The following is a 12,624-nucleotide window of genomic DNA, read 5'->3' as shown; positions in this document are numbered from 1 at the left end:
TCTTGGCTTTCGTAACATTTCACTACATTCAAGTACATGCAATTCCACTACATTCTGTATTTAATATTCCATATGTTAAATACATACCTTCATAATACAAAATACTTTAGAGCACAGAGCTATCAGTTCCTGTGTATCTCTGAAATATGTCCATTATCTGTTAAAAAAATATCATCATTCACTTCCACAACAATATGATGTTCTGCTGTTTTCACATGGCAGTGGGATCATCTTCACTTGATCAGTTCAACCTGATTTTATAGGCTGCTTTCATCTTTTGAATTATATATATCATGTGTTTTATAATTCATGCAATAATCAGAGAGTTATTTCCATAATGTACACATAGACAGCTATTAAATATATACATTTGAGAAAAATAAACATTTTCTCCAAATGAATATCAAATGCATAAGACTTACCACAACTTTTTCTTTATGAGCTTTGACTGTTGCCCCAAACCACTGATTTGTCTTAAACTCAATAGGTTCCCTGGTGCCATTGACTTTAATTTTCCTGTTGTCTGACAAAGAAAGAAGCAGTATGTTGACAGCTTATTTTTAACAGTATTACCCTGTGAGCTATGCAAGTGAAGAGATTAATGGATATATTACATTGAACCTACTTGTCATCATCCAACCTGTTTAACAGGCAATGGGCTTTCTGGTGTCAATTAACCTTTTCACTGGTCAGTAGAAACCAGCTTAAATTCTCACATTAAAATTCAAAATAATTACACTTAAACTTTAGGAAAAAAGATACACTGGGCTGGAATAAGAAATGCTGTGTTTCCCCCTGCCAAAAAAAGAGAAAAGTTTACTTGGAATTTATGATGAAGAATGAACAAGAATCTACAAAAATAGGTGAAAAGCCCTAAAAAGTTTTCTCAGATGTGGTAGAAACTTTCCATGTAAAAAGCATGTTCCATGATTAGTTTTTGTCAAACAAATGACATTTCTCAGCATGCTTATTCAAAGACCAACACTACAGATAGCAAAGGACTTCCTTTTTAACAGAATTACATGTGTACACACTGTCACAAGGGACAGCTTCTTAATGTTGCTTTATATACACTCTTGCAGATGTCAGCATAAGAGAAGCCATCCGGGCAAAGATTCAGGCCAATTATAATGCATTTCAGGTTTTAATAAAAAGCAGACATCCCCTCCTTTCACCCTCTGTTCTCTGAAGTAAACTGATTTCCCATATGTTCATGAGCTATGCTCTTCCCTTACCAGTCATTCCTAATGAACTTTTCAATTTATACAGAAGCAGGGCATTACTCCTTCCCCCTTGTATTGGCATTCCCTTATGTTTGTTTCTGGTTCCTATCAGGAGGGATTTCTGAAGAATCAACCCTTTTTAGTCACTCTAAGTGAAAATAAAACCATATACTGTTTACCTTGGAATGTTAAAAAAAAAAGCAGTGTCAGACTATATTCTGTGGATTTACATACATTTTTAATCAACTGAGAAAAAATACAGTCAACATTTTAAAAAGTTATCACTACTTGGGATTTGCCCAGCAGGAATACAAGAGATACCTGAATGTTTTCTAGGATGTTAGCTCACCACTGAATTCAGCTTATGGTAACCTCATAAATGTTATAAACCAAATTAGAAAGAAAAATGCATCATACCTGGAGAACAAGGGTACTATATCTCTGTATTTTTTCCTAATAAACATGAGGGAAAATTGAATGAGAACGAATCTTTTAAAGTTTGAAAGTCTCTGAGGAAACATCTTCCTTCATACAAGTATTTGCTTCTGTGCTGTGCAATTACAGAAGCTACTACTGAAGTCCATGCTTAGGGAGATAAATTTCAGGAATATTTAGCTCTTAAAAATTCAAAAAGTAAAATTTAAAATTACTCTAAAAATAATAATTTTAAAAACATATTTTATTGAAGTTAGGCCTAAACTTGTGTGGATGTGAGAGACAGCGTATTTGACACAGAGCATCGTAGGAGCTGCCAGCTTCTACCTAGTTGTTGGCAACACTACTTTCAATTATTTTTTCCAGTGAAGCCAGACCCTTTCAGACTTTAAAGGTTTCTTTTTTTAATGCTCCAGCAGATCTGAACATGATCAATGTCCACAGATGGGATCTTGATAGAAACAAAGCTTTTGAAGCTGGAAAATCAGCCATGGCCAGCTTACAGCAGCCAATGCTAGCCTGGCTCTGAGGATACTTGTGACCAGTATTCTAACTTAAAAGGAGCTTACATTTTCAATCAAAACAACATACTTGTCTACTGGCAAAGCATACCAACATTTGAAAAGAAGTTAAATTTTAAAACTTGGACAACCATTTGCAGGATTTATAAAACCACAGCTGAATTTACCAGTAAATCTGCAAGAACTGTACACACACACACACAGAATCCCACCCCATTTAGTGGCATATGGCATAGTAGGAATCTTTCATCATGTGGCATGGGATTTTCATTATAAAATAATTTGAAAAATATTACAGACATGCAAATTAACAAATAGTTTTTTTCCCCAGAAAAATCTCTTGATAGAAATTTTCTGATCACTTTTGTTCAGCATCCTTGCTAGACCTATGGAGTCATATTCCCAGTTTCTGAGGTTGTGCCTTAAAATACAGTTTAGTCTTTTGGATGTGACAACTGATCAGTATTTCAGAATGCTATAAAACAGCTACTGCTTCCCATGTAACTTTAGCAAAATAAAGCTCCATACGCAACTAACTTGTCTGAATAAACACAAGGTGTCATTACTGTGCCCTGCTGCAATTGTCCACTTCTGAGCTAGTCATCCACTTACATCTGAGCACATGATCTAAGCCTGTTCTTTTCCTCCTAAAGCCAAACTCTGAGAAGGTCAGAAGAATCATGGCCTAAAGGTACCTTTTTTTAACTAACTGCTATAGATAGCCATGGATGACCAACTTAGATTAGACTCAGATAAAAGCTATTAATTTACCCAGATAAATTCCAATTCAATAAAAAAAAAATCTGTATGTTCCTCAAAACAGCATTATCTAAGCATTTCAAAAAGTAGCATGCCTGTATCCTGATAACACCATTATATGACAGGGAAATATCTCTCTGTGCTATTTATGGGCATCTGAGGCCCACAGGCTAAGTCTATACTGTACCTTACCCACAGCCATATTTTTGTGAGCAGTGAAAACTTGGTGTGAATTTTTGCATTCAAATACCATCTTCTCTTCTGGAGGAGAATGCCTGGCCCCTTCTAGGAAGGAGTCCAGGCTATCTTGTATCATGTTATGTGACACTAGTGCAAGGATAGCAAGAGTACAAGGCAGCAGCTGGCCTGGGCACACAACGCCTGAGCCTGTCCACAGAGAGGTCCAAGGAGTGCCTGAGTACCAGCTGGATTGCTTCAGAGCCAGCCCAGGAGCTGTTCCAGATGGTCAACAGTCTGGATGACTCGCAAATTTGGCCTGAGATGCAGCTCTGGAGTCACTCATAATTGTACTGCCTAAGACTGTATTGCAGACTAAGGCCCAGACAATCAGGAGTATGCAAAGAACAGAGATTTATAAGTATAAATTTAGGTATGAGGACATCCTTAAATTGCATTTCAGCAAACCCAAAGCACCTCATTTTCTACTGAAGGAGTCATGACTCCTGTACATGTACTGCCCACAATCCATCTTCAGAAGCAGCTCTGGAGATACAGAAATATGGTTATTAAAACTAGCATTCCTTCACCCAGTTTTTTAGTTGAGGTGCCTAGGGGCTACCAAAGGCAAAAAAAAGCCCCTTACATGGCCAAAACAGTAGCTGGACAAGCAGAAAAATTTGAGTTCGGACAGTAAAAAGCAAAGCTATGTTCAGAGCAATAGTGCAGATTCCCTTGTAGGAATTAAAGCCTGAATCTAGAGCAAGTGCAAATCCATCATTTACACATTAGGATAAATTTGGTGCTTTCTATCGGAACTGGTCTCCTCTGAGTCACTGTCAGCACATTACAAATAGTTTAATAGGCACGAATCAAACATTTCCCTTACCAGTATTTCTTTTTTGTACTAATCAGTATCTGCATAAGAGATGTATGGGCAAACACTGGTAGTGACTTACTGTGATTCATTCAGCTCTTGGAAACTGCAAGTAAAAAATGCATCATCTTTTATAATTTGAAAATACTCAAATGAACAAAAGTAAATCAAGGTGGTGATCACTCAAAGGTTGGACTCCATTACCTTAGAGGTCTTTCCCAACCTAAGTGATTCTGTGATTCCATGAAAATACTGTAATCAAACTTAACACAGGAAAACAATGCTTCTAATCAAAGTAAAATATCTGTCTATGTAATACACCTGCAGCTCTTTCAGATAAGTTTTCACCATTCTGAATTTTGAAAAGTGTTATGTCTAAATGCTCTGTGTGTATTTCCTTGTATGTACTGGATGAACACAGATGTCCATTAACCAGGCATCTGCAGCAGGTTCAGTTACACCCTGCCCTCAGATCTGTGCCTACATCCATGATGGGAAATCCCTTTCAAATACCAGTTTTGATATATCTGTGTATATATGTACCTATGCATATTTTTCATCATATAAAAAATATAGGTAGAATAAAATGCAATACATGGATTTCATATATTTGTACATCATTATATATACACAGAGTAGAGGTGAATAATCACCTAAATCTGTCCATATTTGCATAAAATGTGAATACAAACACATAAAACAAACAAATATTTCCATAAATTTATTCAGGTAAAGGAAAGTGAATATCCCTGACATGGAGACAACACTTGGAATGTTATGTACAGTTTTGAGACATCAGTACTTGAAGGTGTTTGGCCCAAAGAAGAGAAAAAGCAAATATCTATTTGTGCTTCATCCGCTGTTCAATAGGTAGAAAGAAGAGAGTGCCAAACTCCCATTTGAGTTATGCAGCAAAAGGAAAAGGGGCAACAAGACACAAGTTGCAGCAACGGAATTTCTGAATAAATCTTAAGAGATTCCCCAGAGAGACTATGGATCTCCAGTCTGGGGTGAAGCTGGCTACAAAAGGCCCCGGGCAACCTCAGTTAACTTTGAAATCAGCTCTGCTGCATCATTAGTGTTCTGGCTTACAGAAGGGAAGAGGGAGAGGAAGGGCTGGTACTGGCATACTTGCTCCCATATTCTAGAAGTGAGGGAAATGAGGCAACCCTGACAATCCTACCACCATATCACTACCCTAAGAGTCCAATGATACCACCCATTACAAAACAAAGGTAACTCAGTAACTTTCACAGGGTCATTGATATTAGACCCTCAGCAGAGAGACAAGAATTCAAATGCAAAGTTAAACACTAGGTATGAACTAAGCCAAACAACTGCTTTTAATTAAAGCTGGGGGGAAAAAGGGACTTCGTAGTGTTGAGAAACAGTAAGGATATGCAAAATGCTGTCACAATGAGAAGAGCTGCTTCTATATTTAGATTTATCTGGTTCTGCAACCATCTATTTTATTTCTGTTTTTTACAGCAACTTAGCTGCTATTCATATGAGTCATTTTAATTTAATAGATCATATCTAGAGAGCTTTATTTGGACTTTCATTCCATTAATCAAAAAAAAAAAAAAAACCCGAAATCATCAAACTCAGTAGGATTTTTTCCCTAAATAAAATCTGATCAAAAACAAATTAAGACCTCAGGGCTTGAACTAACATAGCTAAGAGTACTTTTTCCTTTCTTTAGATAAGGCTGAGACTTAGAAAAGAAACTCATGAGGGTCTATTATAAATCAGAATGCTACAAGTAAACCATGACGTTCCAGATAAGGTCTTACTGGCATAGTGGACTAAAAAGTGTCCACATTTAAAAGTACAACAAAGTTCTCTCTCAGCAATTTCTCTTGAGATGCAAATTCTGTTTTATAACAGGATTCTAAGTTTTCCCCAGAATCTTACTATCTCAACAGCTAATGATTTTTTCATGTAACTAAAGCTCTTGAGTCCAACAATACATCTTTTCCTTATAGAGTACCTGGGTTCTGTTACAATCAGCTCAACTGCTGGCCAGATTAGCTCATGTTTTTTATCAACTGCGCACTTGGTCAGAACTGATTTACATCCCCCTTCCCTGCTCCTCTTCAGAGTCTGTTCAGATTTTTTCCAGCTAGTTTAGAAAAATATAACCTATTTTAGTAAAACTGGTCAAGTTAACTGATAGCAAAGAAAACACCCCAGTGTGTTCTGGAAACTTAAGGGAAGTGGTATCTAAAATTCTGCCTTCAGAACCTAATTTAAAATATAAGAACTTGATGCAGTCTATCAAGTATTACAACTAAAAGTGGCCTTTATAATAAGTTTCCAAAATCTGAGCTATCAGCTTTTTACCAGATTTCAAATGCAACAGTGCACTTTAGGGGGTATTTAAGTCTGCTTCTGGCTGCAAGATGCTTTGAACGATTCAGAAGTTTCCTAGTTCATCAAGAGAGGAGAAATTTTTCTTGATATTGCTCTCCTGCTACCTCTCCTGGCAGCTGAATGGAAGAACACACAGCTGAAACAAGGACCTGGTAACTCTACCTCAGTGTTAAGGCAGAAATAGTCATTGTAAACCCATTTCATACAGAAGAAACTGAAGTTAGCTTTGTGTAGGTAAGAAGGAAAGACAGACCACAAGCCTTTAATATGATGCCAATGCTTGTTTCCCTGTCCTCTCATTGAGTTTCAGAGTATCACAGCCTTACACTGCAATGCAACCGGACAACTTCACAAAGTAGGGAAACAAGGGAGAAGAATCACTGCCCTTCAATCTATATTTCCTGGAGTAAGGGGATACTAAAAGCCTTTCCATTATACTTTATCTCAGTTCCATGCTGCAGTGGAGCAGGTTAAAGCACCCATTGTGCTTTCAAGGGCAGTGCTTTGAGCTTCTTCCCAGAGCCTTGACCCTGGCACACAGATTTAGGGAGCTTTAAAGAAGTGCAAACATGGGACTGCAAAGTCAGTGCTGTATCAACGGCAGGAAACATAGAGAGTTGCTGCTAAAGCCCCTTCTTGGCTGCAGGCCATTTCACTGGCCAACCCATATGGGAACATCCAGTTACATGACTTGCTTATGGATGGGTCAGCTCTAATCCTACACGACAAAATTTCACCCTCCTTCCCTCCTTTGCCCCTCTGTTGCTTGTCAGGAATGCTATTTCATCAGTAGGATTAATTATTGATGCAAGTAAATAATCTCATTGCTTTGGAAACCTCTGGGTTAGATACTATGAAGAACAGAGATAGGTGGCCTGAGAAATTAGTAACCATCTGGGACAACTAACCTCTAGAGCAATTTCAGTTGGGTGATGTGGCTTTTAGGAATGGGCTTCAGATACTCCTGCACCTCTATTAACTCCAGTTAAACCATCTTCTCAGCAGGGTAGTGTAGTCCACATACAGCTCCACAATAATACAGGTTATGCAGCTGCTCACAGCACTCAGACCATCTTGAGCATCCTAACACATGCACAGTGCCACAGAGATGATTTCAGCAGATGCCTTGTTTTTGAGTATCACTGGTAGTAGTAAGCATCTCAGTCTGTGTTTGACAGGTTGAACATGGCACTCAGAAGTAGTCAGGCATTTTTTAAAGGTTTTTTGTATTATTCATTGGGAATACAGCATCTACTCCCTCACCTGATCTTAGTCTCTGAGGAAAAATTAAAAGAGTAAGGGGGCTTCATAAACCAGACTCTTCTTTTGTCATTTAAAGCTTACATGATCCAAAAACCAAAGTTTAATCCTGAGTGCCACAGTCTGTGTGGTAACAGGGAGGTTAGCTGCACCCTGGCAGTGACTGTGGGTGCATCCCCTGCAGTGTCATATCCCTGATCCACTGGGGAACACTGCAGTTGTCTCCTACCAGTGTCAGGATGTCAGATTCAGTTAGGCCTGGCACTCGTGTTCTTCCTTCGGGACTCTATGGCTCAGGATATAGAATGACTTTTTGTAAATAACACTTCAGTTATTTTAAAAATAAAAATATATTACTCACGTAACTAAATAAATAAACAAATCCCTTCAACCGAACAGCCTTTACAGAACCAAAAATCATCCTATCTCAGCACTGAACATCACAAAATTAACCTAAGCAAGACTAAGTTTTTAACTAAGGTGTCTGTCACTTACTTGGTTCCCTCATATCCACACCATGATATTTGAAAACATTCAGAATCTTGACTAAAGCCATCACAGAATGCTAGTCAGTGTCCACACTATTTTCATTTAGTAGGACCAAGATAGTAACAGTGTTAATACAAATAACATGAAAGCCTTTGCAAACAAAGGAGCCTCTCTTGAAATTAGGTGTGCTATTCTTGTGGAAACAGAGAAATAATCTGTGCAGTTACATATGAATCTTACCAATTAGATGTCCACTTAAGTTACTTGTTTGTGGCAGTAAAACTCCAAATATCATCCAAGTGCACTCACTGTATGTTCTCTCCTCAAGGGCAAAACATAACTTGCACTGAATGCAACATACCTGAGCTTCATCTGTGCATCCAGCCCTCCGAAACAGAAGACATGAGCCCTCCTGCTCATATGTAATTTAAGCCACTGTCTTTCAACCTCTTGGATTTGTTAATCTCTTGAATTTTTATGAAATAGTGAAAATTTTAGTTTCTGTGACCTGAAGCAATTTCACATATTGAACTTCGGATATAGTATATATGAATCTGCTTTACTTTAACAATTCATTAGAATTTAGAAGTCCTCCTCATTGAACTTCCGAGGCTGAAAAATGCAGATTTAGAAAATTCTTTATCTACTTGTTGGTTCACACTGCCTTTTAAGTGTTATATTATACTCTGCCTTTCTTTCCACTTCCACGCAGTTTTTACTTCTGAACTTAATTAAGAATGCTACCAATTATTCAGTAGTTTTGTTTCTTTTATTGTGCTTTGCTTAGCTAAATGAAAGAGATATTATTTAGTTAGAACTAAGAAGAAAGTATTGAAAAATGGAAGCTTTGTATAAAAATGCATCAAAATGAAATCTTTCAGCTCTGAAGCAGCCTCTGTAGTTCCTCTGTTTTGTTTCAGAAAACATTCCCAAAGCTCTACAAGACTTTTAAAGATTTCCTATGAGGCATGAAGCATTAATCTTTAAAATTAAAGCTGCTACAACTGAACTTTTAGTCTTCTAACAACTTTTGAGTGTTTCTGTTTTGGAAGAAAGAATAATCTTGTGGTTAAGGCACTGGAAGAAGAAGAAAAACTCCCAAGTCAGTTACCAGTATCATCATCAACTTCCTGTACGATCTTTGACAACCTGGACTGACTTTTTTTCTGTTTATTAGAATAAATATTAAAAGTGGGAATAGCAATATTTCTGATTGGGAGAAGACATAATGAGTACAAGATGTCTGTACAAGAAAGAGCCATGAACTGAAAACACTCTCATGTATTTACTAAGGACTAAGTCCCAGTAGGCATAAAATAGCTAAAGGCTTCAAAAGAAACTGTGTGACAGATTATTTGAAATAGTTTCACCTAGGATAGAGCTCATGTGGACTACTCTGCTTGGTAGAAGAGTGGAAAAGAAGGAAAACTCAATCCTGTAAATAGTGAGTTTGGGAGAGAAAAAAAGTTCATGAAGTATACATCCACATCAGCAAAAGGAGTCACCTACAGCTTATTGGGGATGGCCTTTCTGTTGCTGGCAATGAAGAATGAAGGGGTTGGTACAAGCCATGCAAACCTTCCTGGGGTCCTTGTCTACAAGACATTCCTGAATTGTGTCAAATGACACCTTTACTGCCCTTGGGACTGGAATAAGAGAGCCAGGGACAACACTGCAAAACCTATCTATGCTGCCATCCCTCCCACAAGACGTCTCTGCCTACACAATGGTTGCTCTCTGGCTGGACTTCAGCTGTCTACAAGTCAGGATTCTACCTCTGGACACAACCATCTCATGAAGACTGAATGAACTGCCCTTTGGAGATTCCAAGCTGAATAGTTGTGTGATACAGTCCAAAGCCTTACTGATATTCTTCAGTTTGTTTGTGCCTTTATTCAAAACATAGTTCTCTGCAAAAGGACATCTCTGCAAAGAGTATGGAGCTGTCCCATGTTTCCCATAGGAAAGTCAGATGTCCTTCTAGGTTTCATCACTAGACTTTCATTAATTTTTCAAAACTCCCCTTCAAAAACGTGCTGGAATTTTCATTTGGTCTGTAAGTTTTATATTCAAACTTGAAATTATTTTGTATAGCTAATACATTCCACTTTTGTTACACAAACTATCTAACCATAAGATGGGAAATACACGAATATTTCCTCTATTTCCTCATTTTCTTTTAAATATGTACACTCAGGACATATCACAATTAAAATAATGTGTGCATACTGTCTATGTACATTTCCATTGCCATACATAACCAGATGCTGTTTGTTTGTGCCTTTATTCAAAACTTTACCTGCTTTATTCAAAGCTTTACCTGCCCAAGTAATCATATACATGTACCTGAACTATCACTCACTCTGGGAAGAATGCTCAGCATCATGGGACAGTCATCCTCTTCAGTGCTCCTAGACACTAACACAGTAATAGGATGTGGGTGGTGGGAGTTGGGAGGAGTAAAGAACTGCTCTGCTTATTTGCTACAGTTAAGTGAGCTCTTCTAATTTAACTTGTGCTTTCAGAAAAAAAAAAAAATGTGTTCCCATTTCAATAAACCACAAATATTAAGATTAAATATAACCTAAAGAATAATAACTTTTGCTTAATGGTCAAACTATCAAAGTCTGCCTAAATAAAGGAATCAGTTTTGAAGTCTCTGCAAACACTAGGTTTAAATTATTTTCAAGACCTATAAAGAGACAACAGAAAGCATAAACAGCTTGAATTGTTTGAAACGTGTGTTCCCTCTAATTAAATACGAAACATCTGTCTTGGGATTTTGGAAGTGGATATAATCTATCCACATTGTGCCTAAATCGGTTTACATCTAGCTTCACTGTTCTAAAACTCTTGCTTTTTGAATAGAATTAAATAAGTATCCCACACGAGGCACTTCATCCATCTGAACAGCCAGAAATCCCCTCGTTGAAACTAGCAGCAAAGACTAGAAATCCTGTTATTTCCAAGGTTCAGAGACGTTTGAGACAAGGCTTTTGGGGCTTTGCCTTCTGAACATGCAAAAGTGTTTTCAAAAGCAGGAATCTGCAACAAATGCCCTTCATAGAAGAAGAAGAAGGAAAAAAAAAAAAAAAAAAGGCAGTTATTAAGATGAACTACTCATGCTGGAGGTCACAGTCCTGTTATTTCCCTGGGGACCATTGAACCATTCCCCGCAAGAGCATACGCATTCAGACTCCCAGGAGCGGGATTTCTCCGGCGAAGCGCAGATACTCGGATCAAAGCGACCCAAGTAAAGGGATCGCGGAGGAGCCGAGGGGGACCCGGCCACGGCGACGCGACACACACCGCACTGGCCGCGGGACAGCCGCGCACTTACTGGTGTTGTCGAAGGGGATCTGCCTGCACCGGGCGGCGGGCCAGGCGCAGTAATACACCGCTCCTCCTTCCACGATATCTGGCTGCGTGGTGTTGGCTTTGGGAGCTCCCACTAGGACACTGACCCTGCGAAACACACCGGGAGGTCAGCGGGGCGATCAGAACAGGCGGGCGATGGGCACTGTCACCCCGCGGGAGCGATGCCGCCGTTCGCCCACCGCCTTCCCAAAGCGTTCCCCGGGCCCGGGGGCGTCCCGGCCCGTCCCCGCCACCCCTGGCGGCGGCACTCACGTGCTGGGGTCGGGGATGTAGAAGTCCACCGCGTATCCGAAGTAGCTGCCCGGGGGCCCGCTGTACACCGTCAGCTTCTCCTCATCCAGGTTGAAAGCCACCAGCGCCGGCGCCCAGAGCAGCGCTGACAGGAGGAGCAGCGGGTGCTGCCGACGGCGGGGCCGCCCGCGGCTGAGGGGCAGCATCCTCGGCGCCTCCGCGGCCGGCTCCCGCTGGCACAGCGGAGCGGAGCGCAGTCGTGCGGCAGCCGTGCGGGGCGGAGCGCAGAGGTGCGGGGCGGTGCGGAGCCGGGCCCTGCGGAGCGGAGAGGAGCCGTCCGGCCGCGCCGTGCGCGGGCGGGGGGCGGCGCGGGAGGCTCGGCGCCGCTCGGCCCCGCTCGCCCCACGGGGGAGGCGCGCTCGGGCGCCCCCTGGCGGCCCGCGGCCGGGGCAGCGACTGCTGCCGCCCGCAGCGCGGCCCGGGGGGGCTCCCGCGCGCCGGGCCGAGCGCCGAGCGGCTCCGCCGGAGAACCTGCGAGAAACGCCGGCTGAGGAGAGCGCCGGGAATGCCCAGCAGCTGCCGATGGCTGCCTTGGGGCCGCCGTGCTCCCAGCGGGAGATGTCGGGGTGTGGGCTGGTGGTTTCCAGCTGAACTTCTCTCGACTTCCAGCATTTTCAAGAGTTTAAACTGAAGAGCCTGGTACTTGAAAATCTCTTTTAGGAAACTGAAAGTGCATTGAAAAAATGTAAACCTTCATCAGATTGTTATGTGGCTGCTCGGCATGGCCATTATTAAATAGAAACCAAACAACCCCAGTAACGAAAAAACCCTTCGAAAAAACGAAACACGTAAAGCCGGGCACAGAGCTCAGAACGCGTTACAAGATGCATTCCTCTATTCC

General features: G+C 40.7%; 1 protein-coding gene across 1 annotated transcript in view; it reads right to left on the bottom strand.

The window, feature by feature from the left end:
• The window catches only part of ITGA8 (integrin subunit alpha 8), a 113,819-nt gene extending 101,749 nt beyond the window's left edge, over positions 1-12,070 (bottom strand). Inside the window, exons 1-3 of the mRNA XM_069006741.1 lie at positions 11,745-12,070; positions 11,455-11,579; positions 423-523 (exon numbers count right to left, since the gene is read on the bottom strand). Of these exons, the coding sequence (XP_068862842.1) occupies positions 423-523; positions 11,455-11,579; positions 11,745-11,929 (411 nt within the window). The 5' untranslated portion in view covers positions 11,930-12,070. The remainder of the gene's footprint in view (positions 1-422; positions 524-11,454; positions 11,580-11,744) is intronic.
• Positions 12,071-12,624: the final 554 nt, after the last annotated feature.

The sequence above is a fragment of the Aphelocoma coerulescens genome, chromosome 2 (genome assembly GCF_041296385.1).
Source record: "Aphelocoma coerulescens isolate FSJ_1873_10779 chromosome 2, UR_Acoe_1.0, whole genome shotgun sequence".
Lineage (NCBI taxonomy): Eukaryota > Metazoa > Chordata > Aves > Passeriformes > Corvidae > Aphelocoma > Aphelocoma coerulescens.
Note: the sequence above shows the minus strand (reverse complement) of the source record. Positions and strands in the feature narration are given on the sequence as shown.